Source organism: Saccopteryx leptura, chromosome 8 (assembly GCF_036850995.1).
Source record: "Saccopteryx leptura isolate mSacLep1 chromosome 8, mSacLep1_pri_phased_curated, whole genome shotgun sequence".
In the NCBI taxonomy this organism is placed as follows: domain Eukaryota; kingdom Metazoa; phylum Chordata; class Mammalia; order Chiroptera; family Emballonuridae; genus Saccopteryx; species Saccopteryx leptura.
In genome coordinates, this window is record NC_089510.1 from 51012704 (window position 1) to 51035969 (window position 23266).

The 23266-nt window shown below is 40.0% G+C and overlaps 2 protein-coding genes across 6 annotated transcripts in view; one reads left to right on the forward strand and one right to left on the reverse strand.

The window, feature by feature from the left end:
- The window catches only part of IQCB1 (IQ motif containing B1), a 70019-nt gene extending 48055 nt beyond the window's left edge, over positions 1-21964 (reverse strand). For 2 of the 5 annotated variants that reach the window (XM_066346949.1, XM_066346945.1), the window contains exons 1-6: positions 21875-21964; positions 21285-21366; positions 14928-15039; positions 14547-14709; positions 12699-12828; positions 7486-7579 (exon numbers count right to left, since the gene is read on the reverse strand). In XM_066346949.1, the coding sequence (XP_066203046.1) occupies positions 7486-7579; positions 12699-12828; positions 14547-14709; positions 14928-15027 (487 nt within the window). In that variant the 5' untranslated portion in view covers positions 15028-15039; positions 21285-21366; positions 21875-21964. The other 3 variants (XM_066346947.1, XM_066346946.1, XM_066346950.1) reach the window with 3 other exon arrangements.
- A 101-nt stretch (positions 21965-22065) lies between these two features.
- The window catches only part of EAF2 (ELL associated factor 2), a 40524-nt gene continuing 39323 nt past the window's right edge, over positions 22066-23266 (forward strand). Inside the window, exon 1 of the mRNA XM_066347281.1 lies at positions 22066-22252. Within this exon, the coding sequence (XP_066203378.1) occupies positions 22156-22252 (97 nt within the window). The 5' untranslated portion in view covers positions 22066-22155. The remainder of the gene's footprint in view (positions 22253-23266) is intronic.

Here is a 23266-nt window from a genome sequence, read left to right on the forward strand (position 1 = left end):
TTATAATGGCCTTGTATGTACCCATCATTCAACTTTAACAATGACCTTGTTTCATTGGCCAAACATGCTTCACCTTTCCATTCACTTCCTACCTCCCTCCCATTTTATTTTGAAGTAAATCCAGGACACTGATTCATTTTATCTACAAACAATATACATTCACAAAAGATATGAATTATCAAGCAATAAAATAAAACCATTATTAATCTAAATAATCATGATTCTTAATTGTGTCAAATGTTCAGTTAGTGCTCCAATTTCTAAGTGTTTTGTGAATTTTTAAAAGTTTGTTTAAATTAAGATCTAAGTAAGATCCACACATTGTAACTAATTATATTTTAATTTCTTTTAATCTATGGATTCCTCCTCTACTTTTTTATTTCCTTTGAAATGTATTTGCTAACTAAACTATGCCAATTGTCCTATGAGTTTCCCAGAGTCTATTTTTGCTATGCATTCTTGGAATATAACATTAATTTTCTTTGATCTTCTACAAATTACTGTTGAAACTGGAGGCAAACCAAATCTCTGGGTTTCAGAGGCCACATCCACCAGACTCTTAGTGGCCACACCATACTGAGGTCTGAGAAAAATTCAGGACAAACACCTGGGGCCCTGGGGTGGGAGCCATACCCATCAACTTTCCTGATGCCTATTTAGCACCAGCAAACAGACTCAGCAGGTGATTCTCAGGGAACCTTGAGTCTTCTGCTTACTTGCCCCCAGGCCCAGTGCTGGCAAAAACTAGCTCAGTTTCAGGTGTGCAGCCAGCTCCAGTAAACGACTCTCCCAATCTTCCTCCCTGACACCAGGGGTTCCTCAGTTGAAAGAACTTCTGCAGAGGGGACTGTTGGCCTCATCCAACTCGAACCTACTGATCACCTCTCTGGGAAGAAACAGATTTGCAGTATGCAGCCATAGCTGAGAAATTATGCTCTGAGTAGGGGCCACTTTCCCTGTACCAAGCTTCTGACTAAGAGACCCCCAAAGTAGGGGGTCCCATTAATGTTGTCCTCCTGACCTGTTATCTTAACCCTCCAAGCTTGCAAACTCTGGAGGGGTCAATGGGGTGAGGTCAGTCTGAACCCACTCTACAGCCTTTCTACAGAAAACTCTGGGAAGACCAGGCAGTTGCAAGAGGGGGTAGAGCAGCTGAAAAGGAGAAGCAAGTCTTAGGAATTTGGGTCACTTCAAGGACCTTCTCTCAGCTCTAAGCAGGAGTAAGTTGATTCTCATACACAGGTCGGCCGTTCCCACACACACCTAGGCACAGAAAACACAGACACAAACAGTGAACAGAGTGGATGCTCCAGATAGGTAACCCACAGTGGGTTACAAACAACGTATAACATGAACCTATACTGGAATCCTGCCCTAGAGGACTCAGAACCAACAAAAGCAGTAGTAGTGGGTTGCAGACTGCATCAACACTAGTCTCAACTAGCCACACAAATGGCATACTCAAAGGAGGAGACCAGCAGGCACCAGACCCTGCTGAGAATAACTATGCCCCATTGGACAGATACTGTACAGCATCTCATACATGTGAGCAAGGTTGACCCTTCATAGAGCCAGCCAGCCTGAAGGGTTAACTCAACCCACAAAAAAGCCAACAGCATCTAAGACTCACTTAGAACAGGAGGGCAAATATAACCCTCGAGCAAGGAGCTTGGGTGGCCTGGAGGTTAATACCATTGACCCCACTATTCCTCATAAAAACATCACAACAAATCTTAATGTCAGAGCTGAGCTACCTAATACACAGACAAAATGGGCAAAAAAAAAAAAAAAAAATGCCCCAAATGGATCAACAAGAGAAATCCACAGAAAAAGAAATGAAATGGAAGCAACCAAATTACAAGACGCAGATTTAAAATAATGGTTATTAGGATGCTCAAGGATCTTAGAGTACGAATGAATGATCTCAGTGAGAACGTAAACAAAGTGATAGTAACATTAAATAGATCACTGAAACGATAAAAGAGAAACAGCTAAAAATGGCAAGTACAGTATCTGAAATGAAGACTGCATTAGAAGAAAACAACAGCAGGTTGGATGAATCAGACAACTGAATTAGTGATTTAGAGGACAAGATAAATATAAGCACAGAAGCAGAGCAGCAAAAATAAAAGAGGCTCAAGAAAGCTGAGGAAACTCTAAGAGACCTCTGTGACAACATCAAGTGAAACACCTACATCACAGGAGTTCCTGAAGGAGAAGATGACAAATAAGGGATAGAGAACTTGTTTGAAGAAATCATAACTAAAAACTTCCCTAACCTGATGAAGGAATAAGTCACATAAGTTCAAGAAGCACAGAGGTCCAATGAAAGATGAATCCAAAGAGGCCCACACCAAAACACACATAAAATGCCAAAGATAAGAGAAAAAGAAGGAATCCTAAAAGCTACAAGAGAAAAGCAACAAATTGTTTACTAAGGAGCCCCCACAAGGCTGACATCTGACTTCTCAACTGAAACACTTCAGGCCAGAAGGGACTGGAAAGAAATATTCAAAGTGTTGCAAAACAAGAACCTACAACCAAGACTATGCTATTCAGCAAAGCTATCATTTAAAATTGAAGGAGAAATAAAGAACTTTTCAGACAACAAAATGGTCAAGGAGTTCATCACCACCATACCTGTATTTTAAGAAATGCAAAAGGGCCTGCTAAAAGAAGAGCAAAGGGAAAAAGAGAAAGAAGATTGCAGGTTTAAAGAATAAAATGGCAATAAATAAGCACATATCTGACCCTGGCCAGTTGGCCCAATGGTAAGGTGTTGGCCCAATGGTAAGGTGTCAGCCCGGCATGTGGATGTCCTGTGTTCAATTCCCAGTCAGGGCACACAGGAGAAGCAACTATCTGCTTTTCCACTCACTTTTCTCCTTCTGCAGCCATGGTTCAATTGGTTTGAGAGCACTAGTCCCAGGGGCTCCATGGAGCCCCTATGTCAGGTGCTAAAAATAGCTCAGTTGTAAGCATGGCCCCAGAAGGGTACAGCATCGGTCCCAGATAGGGGTTGCCAGGTGGATCCCCATCAAGGCACATGTGGGAGTCTGTCTATCTCACCACCTCTTAGTTAGAAGAAAAAAGCACTTATCAATAATAACCTTAAATGTAAATGAATTAAATGCTCCAAACAAAAGACACAGAAGAGCTGAATGGATAAGAAAACAGGACCCATACATATGTTGTCTACAGGAGACCCACATCAGAACAAAAGATAAATACAGACTGAAAGTGAAGGGATGGAAAAAAATATTTCATGCTAATGGAAATAAAAAAAATCTGCAGCAGCAAAACTCGTATCTAATAAAATAATCTTTAAAACAAAGGTTACAGTAAGGGACAAAGAAAGTCACTACATAATGATAAAAGGAACAATCCAACAAGAGGATATAAGCATTGCAAATACTTAGGCACCCAATATAGGAGCACCTAAAGATATAAAGCAAATTTTAATGGACATAAGGAAGAGATCAACAGCACTACAGTAATATTAGGGGATTTTAACACACCACTGACATCAACAGATAGGTCCTCCTGACAGAAAAACAACAAAGAAACCAGCTTCAAATGACACATTACATCAACTGGACTTAATAGCTTCAGAACATTTCACCTCAAAGCAGCAGAATATACAGTCTTTTCAAGTGCACACTGTACTTTTTCTAGGATAGACTACATGTGAGGACAAAAAATAAGTCTCAACAAATTTAAGAAGATTGAAATCATATCAAGCATCTTCTCTGACCACAATGGTATAAAACTAGAAAACAACTACAATACAAAAAACTGAAAAACATTCAAACATTTTGAGGCTAAAAAACATGTTATTAAAAAATGACTAGATCGGCCCTGGCCGGTTGGCTCAGTGGTAGAGCGTCGGCCTGGCGTGCAGAAGTCCCAGGTTCGATTCCCAGCCAGGGCACACAGGAGAAGCGCTCATCTGCTTCTCCACCCCGCCCCCTACCTCTCTGTCTCTCTCTTCCCCTTCCGCAGCCGAGGCTCCATTGGAGCAAAGATGGCCCGGGTGCTGGGGATGGCTCCTTGGCCTCTGCCCCAGGCGCTAGAGTGGCTCTGGTTGCAACAGAGCGACGCCCTGGAGGGGCAGAGCATCGCCCCCTGGTGGGCAGAGCGTCGCCCCTGGTGGGCGTGCCGGGTGGATCCCGGTCGGGCACATGCGGGAGTCTGTCTGTCTCTCCCTGTTTCTAGCTTTGGAAAAATACAAAAAAAAAAAAAAAGACTAGATCAAGAAATACATAAAAAATTTCCTTGAAACTAATGAAAATGAATATACAAAACCCCAAATCTACGGGCAGTCCTAGACACAGCAATCAGACAAGTAAAAGGCGTCCAAATTAGAAAGGAAGAAGTAAAACTGTCATTATTTGCTGATGACATGATATTGTAATAGAAAATCATGAAGTCTCCATTAAAAAAACCCAAAAACTACTAGACCTGATAAATGAAGTCAGCAAAATGGCAGAATATAAAATGAATTTTCAGAAATCAGCGGCATTTTTATATACCAGTAATGAACAGTCAGAGAGAGAAATAAATTAAGGAAATGATACCATTTACTATTGCAGCAAAAAAAAATAATAATAAAGCATTGGCCCTGGCCAGTTGACTCAGTGGAAGAGCGTTGGCATGGCATGTGGAAGTCCAAGGTTCGATTCCTGGCCAGGGCACAGAGAAGTGCCCATCTGCTTCTCCACCTTTCTTCCTCTCCTTCCTTTCTCTCTCTCTCTTCCCCTTCCACAATCAAGGCTCCATGGGAGCAAAGTTGGCCCAGGCACTGAGGATGGCTCCATCGCCTCCACCTCAGGCTTTAGAATGGCTCCAGTTGCAGTGGAGCAACATCCAGATGGGCCAAGCATCGCACCCTGGTGGGCATGCCAGGTGGATCCTGGTCAGCCGCATGTGAGAGTCTGTCTGCCACCCCCTGCTTCTCACTTCAGAAAAATACCAAAAAAAAAAAACAATAACAAAAAAAAACATCATCCAAGAATAAATTTAACCAAGAGGGTAAAAGATTTGTACTTGGAAAATTGTAAGACATTGAAAAAAGAAATTAAGAAAAATACAAAGCGGAAGCATATTTCATGTTCATGGATAGGAAGAATTAACATCATTAAAATATTCATCTTACCCAAAGCAATCTATAAATTCAGTGCAATTCCTGTTAAAATACTAATGGCATACTTATCTAGAACAAATAACCCAAAAATTTACATGGAACCAAAAAAGAACCCAAATACCCTCAGCAATCTTGAAAATGAAGAACAAAGCAGGATATATCACACTTCCTATATCAAATGTACTTACTACAAGGCCATTGTAATAAAAACAGCCTGATACTGATGTAGGAATAGGCAGACAGATAATAAAACAAAACAGAGAACCCAGAAATAAACTGCTTCCTTTATAGTCAATTAAGGAGGCAAGAGTATACAATGGAGTCAAAATAATCTCTTTAATAAATGGTGTTCGGAAAATTGGGCAGGTACATGCAAAAAAACAAACAAACTACACCACCAACTTACACCATTCACAAAATAAACACAAAATGGATAAAAGACTAAATGTAATTTACAAAACCATAAAAATCCTAGAAGAAAACATAGGCCGTAGACTCTCAGACATCTCTCATAGCAATATTTTGCCAATATATCTCCTTGGGTAAATGAAATAAAAGAAAAAATAAACAAATGGGACTTTTATCAAAATAAAAAACTTTTGTACAGCAAGATACCATTAGCAAAAGAAAAGGACAACGCACTCTATGGGAGAACATAGTCACCAATACATATAAGGAATTAATAACCAAAATTCTTAAGGAACTTATAAAACTCAACACCAGAAGACAAACAATCCAATTAAAAAATGGGCAAAGACTTGATTAGAACTCCTCTAAAGAGGACATACAGATGGCCAATAGGCATATGAAAAAATGCTCAATGTCACTAGTAATCAGGGAAATGCAAATTAAAACCACAAGAGGCCCTGGCTGGTTGGCTCAGCAGTACAGCGTCTGCCCTGCGTGTGGAAGTCCCAGCCAGGGCACACAGGAGAAGCACCCATCTGCTTCTCCACCCTTCACCTCTCCTTTCTCTCTCTCTCTTCCCCTCCCGCAGCCAAGATTCGTTGGAGTAAAGTTGGCCCAGGCTCTGAGGAAGGCTCCATGGCCTCAGCCTCAGGCGTTAGAATGGCTTCAGTGGCTCTATTTGCAATGGAACAAGGGCCCAGATTGGCAAAGCATGGTCCCCTAGTGGGCATGCCGGGTGGATCCTGGTCAGGCACATGCAGGAGTTTGTCTCTCTGCCTCCCCACTTTTCACTTAAAGGAAAAAAAAAGAACCAAAAACACCCCAAAAACCCACAATGAGATATCACCTCATACCTGCTGGAATAGCTCTCATTAACAAGTCAACAAACAAGCAATGGAGAGGGTGTGGAAAAAAGGGAGCCCTCCTGCACAGCTGGTGGGATTGCAGACTCATACAGCCACTGTGAAAAACAATATGGAGTTTTCTAAAAAACTAAAAATAAAACTGCCTCATGACTCAGCTATCCTAATTCTAGGAAGATATCCTAAGAATCCCAAAGCACTAATTCAAAAGAAGATATCCACTCCGTGTTCACTGTAGTGTTGCTTGCAATAGCCAAGATCTGGAAACAGCCCAAGTGTCCATCAGTAAACAAGTGGATAAAAAGGCTGTGGTACATTTATATCATGGAATATTATGAAGCTGTAAAAAAGAAGGAAATCTTACCTTTTGTGACAACATGGATGGACCTGGAGATTATTATGCTAAGTGAAATAAGCAGGCAGAGAAAGACAAATAACATGTGATCTCACTAACATGTAATCTAATGAAAGCTACAAAATAGAAAAAGAGGTAGGGTCACAGAGAAGAGATGCACAGTTGTCAGAGGGAAAGGGGAAGAGGTGACAGGATCAAAGTTGAAGACATTAGTCAAAATCATATATACAGACAATATAGTAGCAATAGCCAGAGGGAAAGAGGGGTGCAAGGAGAAGGGAAGGCAAAGGGAAGAAAATGGGGATGGAAAGAAACTTTGCACGTTGCAGTATGTGTGTGTGGGGGGTGTTATATTGTTGGGAAAAATAAAAATTAAAAAACAAAACTTTCACAAAAATTAAAAACAAAACTTTTCTCCCTAAATTATTAACATTATCAATTTTTATCTTGGACTTGCTTAATAGAAAAAGGAGAAAGCTATATTTTAGCAATTTTCCCCTTAATATAATATTCACATTGTCATTGTTGGCTATTTAAAACTGTAATGTACAAATGGACTGTTATTTTCTTGTACATGAGGTTACTTCAACATGTTTTCATTTAACTATAAATATGTGTAGAGCTGATGAGGTATGTATTTTTAGAAAAAAAAAATCAAACTATTAGCAGATGACTTTACAATGACTATCAGTCACATTAAATATCTTTTCTCTTACCATTTTGGATAAGTTGAACATGGCCTCCCACTAGCCAGAAGAGAGAATCAGTCACAATTTGGAAAAAGTGTAGTAATTCTTTTTTTTCTTCACCCTTAACACAAGCACACACAAAAAACCAATTTACTGTTTTTGTAATTGCTTTATCAAAGAGAGAAAAAGAGAGAGAAATAGAAAGAGAGTTTTCTCATTGAGTTAGAAGGCCTGGTTTCTGGATCTATCAGCTAATTATGAGGTACATGATCTTGAAGCCTTTACTTTCTTAATTTATGAAACTTGTGCTTAAATGCTAGTAATACCTATTCTACTTATTAGAAATGATTGTTACCCAGAGGTCAAATTAGACAATGAAAGTAGTATAAAAATTTCCCAGTGGTTATACTAGGATTTTTCAACTCTAGCTATGCAAAAGAATCACCTGTGGAGCTTTTCATTTATTAATTTTTAAAAAGATTTTATGTACTGATTTTACAGGAGTTGGGGAAGAGAAATATCAATAGTTGCTTCACTCTCGTTGTTCATTGGTTGCTTGTTGTATGTGCCTTGACCAGGCAAGCCCAGGGTTCTGAACCAGTGACCTCAGCATTCCAGGTCAGAGCTCTATCCACTGCACCATTACAGGTCAGGCCTGTGAAGTTTTGAAAATATTCCATACACAGTCTTTGGTGCAAACTTACTGAATCTGAATCTCCAAAGTTAAAGTCTGGACATCTGTATTTTTACAGTTAGGTGGATGTTATCAGTTACTCTACACCCAAGGTTGAAAATCACTACAATATGCAAATGTAAGTGTCAGCATGTAAAGCCTTATTAATAGTGCATTGCAGTTGCAGCGTCTACTCTCATTCCCTGAGGGCAGAGACCATGTTACTTAGCTCTCCACTACACACTCAGTGTCTAAAAGTGATTGACACGTTGTAAATGTTCAATCAACATTTATTCAATAAATAAATGACAATTTTCCCTACTTCTTCTTTTCTGGAAGGTAGGGTGAAATTATTCTAGATTAGAGTATGTGTCACTATGAGAAATAAGATTCCATTCATTCACAATTCTGTCATTTACTGACCATGTAATTTTAGCAGAAACTTGTATGAAAGCTACTAATCTTTTTCACATCGTGAATGTTTGTACTGCAGCACTAAAATAATGATACCAGCAAGAACATTATGATAGCTATGATTATTCTTTATAATAACGAACATATGTTCTTCCTGTTTTTCTAGCAAAGGGTTAGATAGGTGCTAACTTAAATATAAGATAAAAAAAGGAAACGTCACATTATATCAAGAATTCTCTAATCCAATAAACAGCCTTTGCCAGTTTCACCAACACACACAGCAAGTAATCCTCACTGTTGTCAATCTCAAAGAATAGTGCTAGGCTCCTAGACTTCTCATTTTCTTAAAAACTCATTAGATAATATCACTTATAAATTTATGGCTTCTGGAATGGTTAACACAATTTACCTTCAAATCACTTCAAAATTCTCCCATAGGTGTTTTTCCCTTCCAATGTATCATATACATATTATATATATTCTTATATAATACCCTTATATAATATATACATATGAGGCCAGAACGTCCTGTGTATGTCCTGCCATGTGATATTCTTTGTATATGCTAATTTTAAAAAAATGTGGGAAACATCTAGGTAGATTCAGTTTTCTTAGTATCTCATTTTTATCCCTCTTTAATTTTGCCCTGTGGTTAAGTGGCCCTCTTTGTCTACATCTGATTTATTCCCTTTAATATATGTACTAAACAATTTTTTCTCTCTCATATATTATATGTATTTTTAAAATATCTAACACTTTAGTATTAAAATAAGCTTTAAACACACCATCTTTTTCCATAATTAAAAGCAGGACCATTTGAGACAATTATTCTTAAATCTATAAAAATGTGCAGTGAAAAGCTAAGTTATATCAACATCTATTAGGCTTATTTTTTAGCATAAAACATGCAAATAGTAGGTTTACTAAATCTGACTTAATTCAACATCAGCAATTTAGTATATGTGCTGCTGAAGCGAGCACGGACATCAGCAATTTAGTTTCAGCAAAACATCGTCCATCACATTGATGTTTTTGATTTGATCTTTAGTGATTTTGTAGGTTTGTTTTTAATTAACATCTGTAAGTCCTTTAATTAATAAGTATTGGGGAATTTTTTAAATCTATACAAACATCATAATAAAGAATATGAAAGTATAATGCAAAGTAGTAAAGAACTATATAAATGACAAGACTATAATTACTACTACCCTGAAAAGGTGAATATTAAAGTGCTTTGAAGAAGACATAAATTTTTCATACTGGCCTAAGCTATTCAAAAGACAGAAAACACTTTACAATGGAGAAACTGAGATACAGTGAATCAAGTGACAGAGCTAGTCTGTGGCAGCACAACCAGAAAAAGAAATAGAATACAACAAAATTTCCATAGTTCACGCCACTTTAATTAATGTGAATTAAATTAAATCTAGCAAATATTGATTTAGTGCTAGCATCTCTCAAAAGTGCCAGTGGAGATTCAACAAGTGGTATTTGTGACCTAGTACATAGAAAGCATATACTCTACCACTAAGTCAAATTCCCTGCCAATGAGTTTTACATTTAAACCACTATGTTGTCCATATTGTTGTATTTCTCATTAAATTTCATGCATACAACTTTTCATTTTTAATTAATAATACATTTGTCTTAGGTTTTCTACAAGCAACAGCCTGGGAGTTTTTCAAGTGCAAGATAATGTCTATTCTTTATATTCTCAAAGCATCTCAAATAAAACAGTATCCCATGGGGACTTTTATTTCTCTTCATAATTCACATAAGTTGTGAATGTGCTCAATTTCTGATGTAGCAGTAGACCCAAATGTACATACAGCCAAGAACTCTTCCAACATAAAGGAGTTTCAGCCTTACAGACTTATGATTCCTTATACATTCCACAACCAAATTGATCTAATTGACATTCTGTTAGGAAAATAGGTTCAAGTTAGGTTTGCTCACCTGTTTTTCGGCTGTGTAGCCATAACCTGATGTAACCAAAGACACAGGACCTTGAGCACTGTCTTAATGTAAGCACCTTATGTAATCAAGAACATGGTTTTTGGCTAAGTGCCACTATTATCTGATTATCACAAAACACCTGAGTGCAGTGTCAGCTGTGCCTGTCTGCTGCTGCTGTTGCCGCCGCCATACTGCGTCCGGTGCTGCTGCCAACAAAGCATGTCCTATCTGCCTAAAACTCCATGCATCTTTTTCCAGCTCCCAGCTCCCAGCCCCTTGCGGCCTTCCATCCATTACCTCTGAACTTGGACCAAACACATTCATAAAACATTACGCACACAACTGTGGAATTCACATTCAAGTATACAGGCAATCCTTGCTTTTGCATGGTACCGTATTAAATGAACGTGAGCCTATCAAAACCTTTACATGGCTCTGATACATTGAATTTCAGTTAAGATAGCACTGTGCAAAGCTTGTTAGGTGAAATAAGTCTAACTAATAACCTAAGAACTATATGACTTCACCCACATGTGGGATATAAAACTGAAAGTCATAAACACCAACAACAGTATGGTGGTTAGCAGAGGGGAGGGGGTAAAGGCGGTCAAATATACAGTGATGGAAGATGTTTTGATTTTGGGTGGTGGGCACATAATGCAATATACAGATCATGTATCATAGAAACGTATACTTGAAACCTATATGACCCTATTAAACCCATGTCACCCCAATAAAAAAAACTTTTAAGTGAGAGGATGGGAGGCAGAGTGACAGATTTCTGCATGCACCCCAACCAGGATCCACCTGGCAAGCACACTAGGGGGCGATGCTCTGCCCATTTGGGGCACTGCTCTGTTGCTCAGTAACCGAGCTCTTCTTAGCACCTGAGGCAAAGGCCATGAAGATATCCTCAGCCCCCAGGGCCAACTCACTCCAATCAAGCCATGGCTGCAGCAAGGGAGGAGGGAGAGAGGGAGGCAGAGAAGGAAGAAGTGAGGGGGTGGGGAGGAGGGAAGGAGGGAGAAAGAGAGACAGAGAAAGAGGCGAGAGGGAGAAGGGTGGAGAAGCAGATGGGCACTTCTCCTGTGTGCCCTGACTGAGAATAGAACTTGGGAGATCCACATGCAAAGCCAATGCTTGAGAACTACGCCAACCAGCCAGGGCCTTTTTATAAAAAAGCAAGGACTGCTTGTTATGTAATATTCGCCAAGATATGGAAGGCCATAAAACAGGTCTGAGAACATTTCAAAAGATTTAAATGATCCTTTGTGTTATCTGACCTGACAGAATTAAATAAGAAACAATTAACAAGAAAACAAGAAAGTTGTCAAATATCTTGAAAGTAAGCAATATACCATACTTCTAAATTAATTAAAATTCTTAATTCTATGGGTCAGAAAAAGAATACATAGAGCATCTCGTACATTTCACCCAGAAAATACTTGGATTTTGACTAGAGAAGATTTGAAAGATCAAATAGAAAGTTCACTTTTATTTTGCTTCACCACTGGAATTACTGAGAAAAGCCTGGGCCTAGAGAACAACTTTCCTCTACTATTAAGTAGAAAGAAAATGCTAGGAAATGTCTACAGGTGCAGCTCAAAGTTCAGTAGTAAGGCAGATTCTTAAAAAATCATACAGTCCGCTTCAGCCAGCACTTTACAAATTTTAAATGTAGACATTTTTTGTTGTTGTAACTTTAAAAATTGATTACTCTAGGCCCTGGCCGGTTGGGTCAGTGGTAGAGCATCGGCCTGGCATGCAGGGGTCCCGGGTTCAATTCCCGGCCAGGGCACACAGGAGAAGCGCCCATTTGCTTCTCCACCCCCTCCCCCTCTCCTTCCTCTCTGTCTCTCTCTTCCCCTCCCGCAGCCGAGGCTCCATTGGAGCAAAGATGGCCCGGGCGCTGGGGATGGCTCCTCAGCCTCTGCCCTAGGCGCTAGAGTGGCTCTGGTCGCAACAAAGCGAAGACCCGGAGGGGCAGAGCATCGCCCCCTGGTGGGCAGAGCTTCGCCCCTTGGTGGGCGTGCCGGGTGGATCCCGGTCGGGCGCATGCCGGAGTCTGTCTGACTGTCTCTCCCCGTTTCCGGCTTCAGAAAAATACAGGAAAAAAAATAAATAAATAAAAATTGATTACTCTAATTGTACCTTCAGTCAAATATTGCACATCTGAAAAATAACGTGGAACATTTACCTTAGCTGCATTGATGAAACATGTTTGCAATTGCCTCCCCAAAACCAGAAAATTTTCTGCAGCTGATGGAAGTAATTCATTGTAAAACTCCTCTGCATCTTCTCCTGGTTCTAAGCCCACACAGCAATGGCTGAAGTAAGAGGATAAGTTTGTGACTCAGGTTGTGTTAATTATAAATTTCAACTGATTACTAAAGCTTTTATAAAGACACTGTGCCTTAAAATTTGTAGTATCTTCCTTTGACTGTCAAACCAACCAAGAACTTTTGCTGTAAAACTATGTAACAATTTTTTCGAAAAGTCATACTCATATGGGTTTTGCCTATATTTAGAGCCAAGACTCCTATGTCCTGAAAACCTACATGTCAACCCTTCAGGAAATAAAACACGTCTGACTCGAAGAGAAGTGAGGCTGTTTTCAGTGAATGGGCTACAAGCATTTAAAAAACCATAGGATACCTTTCAGAATCTAAACCATATCATTTGTTCTAACTGATACAGTTTAGCCATCAAATAGCTGAAAAATAACGGGTGAGATTAGTCTGAAAGGGACAGATTAGAAAATCAAACACTCTAACTTTATACCAATTCTACTTTTTAATAGATCTACTTTCCTAAAATCTGCAAAATATCTGAGTGCATATTCCTTACATCAGAGGGGGAAGCCCAAGAATGGTCTTAAAATGTGTACTCTTAATGAGTAAGTAAGGCTATCTGAGACTTACACAAAATGTGCAGACACTGATGAGCACTAGTAATTACATACTGAGCATGCTAAAACTTTAACTGGCTAATGCTCAATGTATCATGTTTTGTTTTTGTTTCTGCACAGCAATTCCTAAAATTAATGGACTAAGGCTCATACGCATCAGTTTTTCTGTTTGGTTTCTAAAGTGAATTAAGAGTACTTACTTTGAGAATGTTAATAAATGACATGTTTTTTGTATATTCACAAACATTGGATTCCACTCAAGAGAGCCCACATCAACCAATATTTTCATGAGCTTACATATCTTATCAGAATAAAGACATAAGGCTTTATTTACTTAAGAAAATAATCTTGAAAATCAAAGTATAAAATATTATGTATATTTCTAACTTTTCCCAACAGTATACCTTGAATCTGGCTGTCATCTAGTAACCAATTAGGAGTAAACTGTTTTCAAGATCCATTTAGTAATACACACTTTCAGTTACTTAATTAGGAAGTGGCTTAGTCACCGAGAACATCTGGTTTATTTTACTGACTCCTTAAAATTTTTTTTTAATTTTTTTACTTCTTTTCTCTTAATTTCTAGCAGGGCAGTAGATCAGTAAATGCTGCCTCTAAATTTTATTGATAGAATTTGGATTACCAAATGAAATACACAGATGAGATAGGTAAATCAATACAAAGTGAAACAAATTATTTTCTCTATCTGTTCTCCTATACTACTTTGCTTATGCCTTTCATTTTAGCACCTATTTTATTCTGCCCTGTACAATAAATTCACATGACTGTGATCACATCTTCACTTGAAGTTTTTCCAGTATAGAGCCAGTGTCTTAGTATCTTCATTTCTTCCTATATTCTTTAGTCAATCAAGTCTACTGGCACTTGGAATTCAATGGTGAGAGAAAAGACGTGATCATAATCTTCACAGAGCTTATGAAGCCAAATTTTAGACAGTAAAACATTCCCAAATATATAGTTATAAAAAACCAACATACAGTGTGAAAGAAAAGTACAACCATAACCTATCTCAAGAGGTTGCTGATACTTGTTAGATGAATAAAAAGAAGCAAATGTTGAAAAAAGAATCTACCAATATATCCCTTAAGAACAAGGCGATTTATGGATTCATTTTACCTTAATATCTGAGCAAGCTGAGAAATGGTAGTCCAACCGCCCTGGATTCGAGAACATTCTTGACTGAGCACCAATAGGCAATATCTAATGAGGTCATAACAATATATATCTTGTTTGACTTTCTTCAACTCTGAGCTTCCTAAAGGTGTGTTGTTTATTATTTCTAGGGAAAAAGAAAATGAGATACACTTACTTTTATTTTAAAAATCCAAGAACTATCTATTTTTATAGGTTGAATAAAAATACATTAAAAGGAAAAAAAACCACTGCTTAATCATGATGTTTTCTCTGAACAAATTAGAAATAAATGCTAAAATTGTACCCATGATGAAATTGTTTTATTTAAACAGTGTTAGCCAGTCACAAAAATAAATTTCTTACCTTTTAACTTCAACAGTATGATAGGGACATTCTGTTCAGGACTTTTTGCAACTTCAGCAGCTAGAGATAAGATCCTTGGGTCTGTACCTCTTGGCTTCATTTCTCATATCACCTATATTTTAACAGAATGAGGAAAATAAAGATCAAATATCATACTGTAAAACAGTAACTCCCTAAATGTTTAAAAAAGTCTCAATATAAATAAAAACTTAACTTTGCTTGCTTTGTTTGAGAAGTGAAGGGTATGGTTTTTTATTTTTGTTTCCTTTCATTTCTCCCATATAGAAAACTCTGGTTTTTCTAACTAGTATACCTCTACAAGAGCTAGAGACACCTATACATTACTGTAACAACTACAGGTTTTGTATATTATGTACACACTAACACTTACTGTGCCTGAGACTTCACATTCACTCTTTCTAATCTGCACAACAGTCCTACGATAGAAATTAATTTTCCTTTACCATGAAAGAAAACCACATATGTATAAAAGAGCTAACATATGTCTGAGACTATTTCCAAACGTCTCCTTAAAAGGCTAGCCCTCGGGCTGGTGTCTAGAAACTTGGGTTTCAGGTTTTTACCATTCCCTAATAAGACTGCCTCACTGTGCATAAACAATGTAATTTGTTCTGAATGCCTGCTTTCTTTCCTGAAGTTTAGAATTCTGGTACATGGTAGCACAGAATGCCTATATGACAATCCTCCAATAAAGACTCTGGTCACTGAGTCTCCAGTGAGCTTCCCTGATAGACAACACTTCAATATGTTGTCACAACTCATTGAAGGAGAAATTATGAATGTCCTATATGATTGTACTGGGACAGGACTTTTGAAAGTTTGCACCTGTTGAGTTGCCCCATGGGCCTTTTTTCTTTTGCTGATTTTGCTTTGTATCTTTTCATCACTGTAACAGTCATGAATATGACTATATCCTGAGAACTCTGAGTCCTCCTAGCAAATCACTGAACTTGAAGTTGGTCTTGGGGATTCCCAACGCACAACCCAGAAAGGTTATGCAACTATAAGATAATCAAAGCTTATTTAGCCTGACCAGGCAGTGGCATAGTGGACAGGGCGTTGGACTGGGACATGGAGGACCCAGGTTCGAAACCCCGAGGTCACTGGCTTGAACGTGGGCTCATCAGTTTGAGCTTGGGATCATAAACATGACCCCACGGTCACTGGCTTAAGCCCAAAGTTGCTGACTTAAGCAAGGGGTCACTCGTATTGCTGTAGCCCCGGTGAAGGCACATATGAGAAAGCAATCAATGAACAACTAAGATGCTGTAATGAAGAACTGATGCTTCTCATCTCTCTCTCTTCCTGTCTGTTGTCCCTATCTATCCCTGTCTGTCAAAATAAATAAATAAATAAGCTTGTTTATGAATAAATGAAATTATCTTAAAATTTTTAAATTCACATTTCAATAGAATTTGTTCCTAAAACTTTTCTTTATAAAAATTAATTTAATTTAAAGCATTCAAAGCTCAAAGATATCATTAAAAATGTATAATCTTAACTTATAATTAACAGAAGCTAACATATATTGTTTACTATGAACTAAGCACTGTGATAAGGGCATTTATATGCATACCTTATTTAATTTTTACAACAGGACTACAGTGCCGTAATCATCTCCATTTTACAGATAAGAAAAATAAAGCTTGAAGAACTTAAGAAACTTGTCATGGTTCCCCCAACATGTATTCAAATCCAGATCAGTCTGACTCCAAAGTCTGTGGTTTTAATTACAATGTTTGTAATATTGACCCCAATGTGAAATAGTAAAGAATATAAAACACACCACAAATTACCTACTTCTAACCCATTTTCTTAGCTATTATTTTCCATAACTGTCCATTCTTTCTATTGAAGAGTTGGACATAATATAGGCATCTCAAATCATCCTTTATTATACAAAATATAATTTTAAAAAACTCAAAATTTCAGGAAATATATATATATTTTCTATTCAGTAAGAGGAGAGGAGGGAGAGACTCCTGCATGTGCCCTGACAGGGATCCACCTGGCAAGCACACTAGGGGGCAATGCTCTGCCCATCTGGGGCACTGCTCAGTTTATCAACCAAACTCTTCTTAGCGTCTGAGGCAAGACCATGGAGCCATCCTCAGCTCCCAGGGTCAAGTTGCTCCAATCAAGTCATGGCTGCAGGAGAGGGAGAGAGGAAGGGGGAGAGAGGGAGGAGAAGAGAGGGAGGGAGAGGAGTGGAGAAGCAAATGGGCGCTTCTCCTATGAGCCCTGACCAGGAATGGAACCTGGGACATTCACATGCGGGCTGACGCTCTACCACTGAGCCAACCAGCCAGGGCAGGAAATATTTTAAAGAAAGTCCAGCACAACTCCCAGCACACAGCAGACAAACTACTTTCCAAGATTGTGGATATAATTATCTCATCTTTCCAAAGGCAGCATTATTCTGTTTCCTCTGTAAGGGTGAATCAAAATACAGCAGTCCCTTTATTCACTTTCACTTTCCACAGTTTCAGTTACCCCCAGTTAACATAGACCCAAAAGGATTAAATGGAAAATTCCAGAAATAAACAATTGATAATTTTTAAGTTGCATGCCATTCTGAGTGGCGTGATAAAATCTCACACTGTCCCGCTCCTTTCTGCCTTGGATGTGAATCATCCATTTGTCCAGTGTCTCCACATGCTTCCTGCCCATTAGCCACTTAGTAGTCTTCTCAATGGTGAGATCACCTGTCCCTGTATAACAGTGCTTCTTTTAAGGTAACCCTCACTTTACTAAAATAATGGCCCCCAAGTGAAGGAGTAGTGATGCTGGCAATTCAGCTATGTCAAAGAGAAGTTGTAATGTGCTTCCTGTAGATAACAAGATGATTACAGTACAATAAGATATTTTGTAAGAGAGACCACATAACTTTTACTAGTTGTTATAATTGTTTTATTTTATTATTAGTCATTGTTGTTAATCTCATACTGTGGCTGTTAAAAACTTTATCCTAAGCATGCATACATAGGAATAAAGCATGGTATATATAAGGTTCAGTACTATGTATGGTTGCAGAGATCTACTGGGGGTCTTCAAGCGTATCCTCCATGAATAAAGAGGGGAACTACCAACATATTTAAATATTCCCTTTATTGGAAGTCATTCAGAGTGTACGCTATTATAACCAATGCTGCAATGAATATCAATGTACATGTCTTTATGCTCTCATGCTAGTATTTTACAGTATGAATTTTCCTTGAAGTTGGAGTCATCATAGTTTTACAATTTTTATGTAGTCAAGTATAACAATCTTTTCCTCTATGGCTTCTGCAACATTGATGTCATGTTTAGAAAAGGTTCTCTCTACCCTAAGAGTTAAATATACTAGTGTTTTTATGGTTTTGTTGTACTTATATCTTCATTTAACTTTTATCTTTATTTATATCTTCAATACACATGTAAGTTATTTTTGTGAATGGTTTAAGATAGAAATATAACTAAATTTTTTGAGTTAGATGAGGTTATCGATTGGTGAAAAAAGAACAAATGAACATAGCTGTCATGAATTCCTGAGGTAATTAGTCATGAATAATATAACAGAAGAAATCTGAAATTCCACTTGGGTATATATTTGGACTCTATTTAATTCTTTAATCTATTTTTTTCATTCCTAGGCTAGTTCAATACATTTTATTTTAATATATATTTGGAGAAAATTCACACTAGAAGGTAAACTTCCTAAGAGCAAAACTCAGACGACCCTGACAGCTGCCTTCTTCTCTCTGGTTCATTGCTGTATTCCCAGAGGCTAGACTAGTGCCTGGCATATGGTAGGTACTTAATGAACATACGGTGAAATAACAAATAAATGCACAAACTTGGGGCATTCCAAAACTCAACTTCTTGACCCTTGCTTTTCTTTTTTTTTGTTGATGTTGTGAGAGAGACGGTTGGAAAACAGACAGGGACAGAAAGACTGGAGGGAGAGAGAAGAAGCATCAACTCATAGTTGTGGCACTTTTGTTATTCAATGATTGCTTTCTCCTATGCCTTGGGGGAGGGGGCTCCAGCTGAGCCAGTGACCCCTTGCTCAAACCAGTAACCTATGGGCTCAAGCCAGTGACCATAGGGTCATTTCTATGATCCCACGCTCAAGCTGGCGCCCCATGCTCAAAGCTGGTGAGCCTGCGCTCAAGCCAGTGACCTCGGGGTTTTGAATCTGTCTTCATTATCTCAGGCCAATGTTCCATCCACTGTGCCACCGGCAACCCCCTTGCTTTTCTCTTTGTTACAAGATGGAAACCTCACATTTCTGGTCAGAAGCCTTTTTAATTTTTTTAAACATATTTTATGTATTAATTTTACAAAAAAAGGAAGGTGTGTGTGGCAAGAAGTATCGGCTCATAGGTGTTTCACTTTAGTTGTTCATTGCTTACTTGTGGTACATGCTTTGACCAGGCAAGCCTAGGATTTCGAACCGGCGACCTCAGCATTCCAGGCCAATGCTCTATTCACTGCGCCACCACAGGCCAGGCATGGTCATAAACCTTTTTAAGTAAAATAGGCTGAAAACACTATTCTTGCCCTCTGGCTAATATAATAAAACATCACTGAAATATTATCATCACCCAATGTGTGTGGGACGGCATTGTTAGATGTAAGGATCACAAAGACTTTTTTATATAGGACAGATGTCCTGCTAATGTTCTGATTGGAAAGGAAAAGTATACACAACATATACATATACATGAATACATATATGTAAAATAAAATAATTATATAAAATATTAAGTGCCAAATAAATGACACAGATGATAATACAGACCATAACGTCAGAGAATAGGTTTTCCTGAATTAGTTTAATTCCTAGACTAATTCAAGATTTAGAAGAGCAGGCAGTCAGCAAGGATGGTCCTAAAATGCTGCATAATAGTCGAGTTAAGCCTCAATAATAACTATTTGGAGAGCTTTTTTTTTTTTTAATGTTTTTTTTTTTTATTTATTTTTTTATTCATTTTAGAGAGGAGAGGGAGAGACAGAGAGAGAGAGAGAGGAGAGACAGAGAGAGAAGGGGGGAGGAGCTGGAAGCATCAACTCCCATATGTGCCTTGACCAGGCAAGCCCAGGGTTTCGAACCGGCGACCTCAGCATTTCCAGGTTGACGCTTTATCCACTGTGCCACCACAGGTCAGACTGGAGAGCTTTTATTATGAGTTTTAAGTGCTTTCATGTATTAACTCACTTAATTTTCTCAACAGCTGTAAGGTGTAATAACTATGATCCACCCCCCATTTTAACAGGCATACCTAACTTTGGTTTGCACAGTGTAAAGTATGAAGTTCAAACTCAAAGATTCTGTGTTTGACTTGACCACACAAAAAATGTTCAGCACACCTTTAATGAGTCGAGTCTAGAAAAGCTGATTGTGAGTGGCACATTCATCCACCTGCCTGGAACAATGAATTGACTAAGGTATCAGTTAAGTCAGGGAGTAGAGCAGCGGTCCCCAAACTACAGCCTGCGGGCCACATGCGGCCCCCTGAGGCCATTTATCCGGTCCCCGCCGCACTTCTGGAAGGGTACCTCTTTCATTGGTGGTCAGTGAGAGGAGCATAGTTCCCACTGAAATACTGGTCAGTTTGTTGATTTAAATTTACTTGTTCTTCATTTTAAATATTGTATTTGTTCCCGTTTTGTTTTTTTACTTTAAAATAAGATATGTGCAGTGTGCATAGGGATTTGTTCAGTTTTTTCTTATAGTCCGGCCCTCCAACGGTCTGAGGGACAGTGAACTGGCCCCCTGTGTAAAAAAGTTTGGGGACCCCTGGAGTAGAGTTTGATTACCTAAGTAACCTTTTGGGGGGGTGCTTTTCCTCTCATAAAACACTTCTCTCATCTTTACCATTATTAAAGTCATGAACTTTTTTTTTTTTTGTATTTTTCTGAATCTGGAAACGGGGAGAGACAGTCAGACAGACTCCCGCATGCGCCCGACCGGGATCCACCCGGCACGCCCACCAGGGGTGATGCTCTGCCCACCAGGGGGCGACGCTCTGCCCATCCTGGGCGTCGCCATGTTGCGACCAGAGCCACTCTAGCGCCTGAGGCAGAGGCCACAGAGCCATCCCCAGCGCCCGGGCCATCTTTGCTCCAATGGAGCCTTGGCTGCGGGAGGGGAAGAGAGAGACAGAGAGGAAGGAGGGGGAGGGGTGGAGAAGCAAATGGGCGCTTCTCCTATGTGCCCTGGCCGGAAATCGAACCCGGGTCCCCCGCACGCCAGGCCGACGCTCTACCGCTGAGCCAACCGGCCAGGGCCAGTCATGAACTTTTTAACAGGAAAAAAAGACAATTATTTCTCAATTGTAAATGCTATATTACCTGTTGCCAGAGCACAAGCTCCCGCCTTGACTCTTTGGGAATCGGGTCTTCTTGGCCCTGCGCTTGCTGCCTCCACGGATCACTGTGGAGGAAATAAATATCAGACCAGATGCAATGCAGTTTCAACTGGTCCTAAACGAGCAGTTCCGAACTCCGAATCTTTTCTCCCTCCCTGCACAAGCCCTGACCCTGTGGGTCCTAATGGCACCGGGAACTTCCTAAGAAATAGGTCGGAAAACGATGGTCGAGGTAAGGCGTCGCCTTCCAGTGAGGTCCACGGACCGAGGCTCTGAGGTCGCGGGGCTCCTTACTCATGATTCTCGACCCAACTGTGGCTTTACCAGGCCTTGCGCCTCGAGTCACCCCCTTCCTCCCCGGGCCTCAGTTTCCACACCAAATCCCCACAGAAGGGAGTGGAGCAGGCCCATTCTCCCGTTAAGAGCTCCTACACTCCGCGTCACTTGGCCCAGCAGTCGGGGTGCCAGCCTCTTGGCACCGTGGGCTCTACACCTTCCGCAGCCACCACCTTAGATCCGTTACCTCCACCCGCTTCCCGTTTCTCTCCCGGAGAACCTACTCCGACGGCTCACCACAGCTGAGCGGCGTTCCCGAAGCGGCGTTCCCGGAGCGGCGTGCGTCGCAACGCGGGAAGGGGCCTAGAGGCGGGACCGGGATCCTCGAGCCAAGGGGCGGGGCGGCTTTCGCTAGGCAGCCAATCAGCACACGAGACGTCCGGTGGGCGTGCGTGTGAAGCGCGGGGCGGAGTTGTGGGTGGCTGCGCCCGCGGCTTTGAGTACAGCTGCAGAGGGCTGAGGTGGCAGACGGCGGGGAGAGCCTGAGACTCGGGCAAAATCGGAGCCCAAGGAGAAGGATGAGTAGACCCTGGCACATCGGCAGTCGCGAGCGGGTTCTTAAATTAGGCGAGACTTTTGAGAAGCAACCGCGCTGTGCCTTTCACACTGTGCGCTGTGAGTGAGGACGACCCTGGGAAAAGGGGAGCGCTCTGGGGATGGGGTTTTGGAGGCACAGACGTCTCCGAGTTATGTTCTCACAGACTCCCTTATTCTGCTGCAGAGTGGGATGCCCGGCGCGATCCACTGTCCTGCCTGGAGCGCTGTGGGTGGGTGGGTGGAAGGAGGCAGAGTCCAGCAGGTGGGGGTAAACCTTGGGCAGAGAGATTTAAGTGAAACCGACAGGCGAAGGGGAAACTTTGTGGAGAAGGTCTGCATAAGTGACTATGGAGACAGACGTGATGGGTGGATGATAGAGGTGGAAAGGAAAACAATTGCCGGTAGGTGACAAATGGAAGGGAGCAAAGGACCGAATTTAGACAGTGGAAAGGGGATGCCTTGAGACTGGTAGGGAAATATTCTCTCCTTTCTTAAACGCTTTTTCTGTTTGGCTAAGTAGGATTCTTAATTTAGAATGTTCCTGGGGACAGATTCTGAACCACCTCTATAATCTGTCTCTTTCGGATTCCTGATTTCATTCAATTATCAAATACTGATCAAAGTATTGGAGGGTGTGTTACTTCTTGATTCAGAAGATATTTACGTCCCTATGATTTCTCCTTTTGATTTCTTTTTTGTCCTCTGGAACTAGTTTTGATAAATTATTCTTTTTTATATTGTTGAGGTAGAAAAGGGAACTCTTTTTGCTTTAATAGTTGGATGGTATAGCTACTAGGAAGAAAAATATAGCATATTATGGTTTGGCATGTAAAACATTCATTCTTTGCATAATACCCCCCATAGAATTATAGAGCGGAAAGGAAACTTTGAGATCATTGAACCGTAACCTCTTGTTTTTCTGTGCCAAAATTGTAAAGTAGGGTTTTTTTTGTTTTTTTTTGTTATTTTCATTTCCTTTCCACAGCTCTGCCTTTCCTTAGTGTCTAGTCTAGTATCTCATTCCACCTCAGTCATTCTACCCTTAGACCCTGCAAATCTTTATGGCTTTTTTTTCTCTGAGGTGTTCCAAGC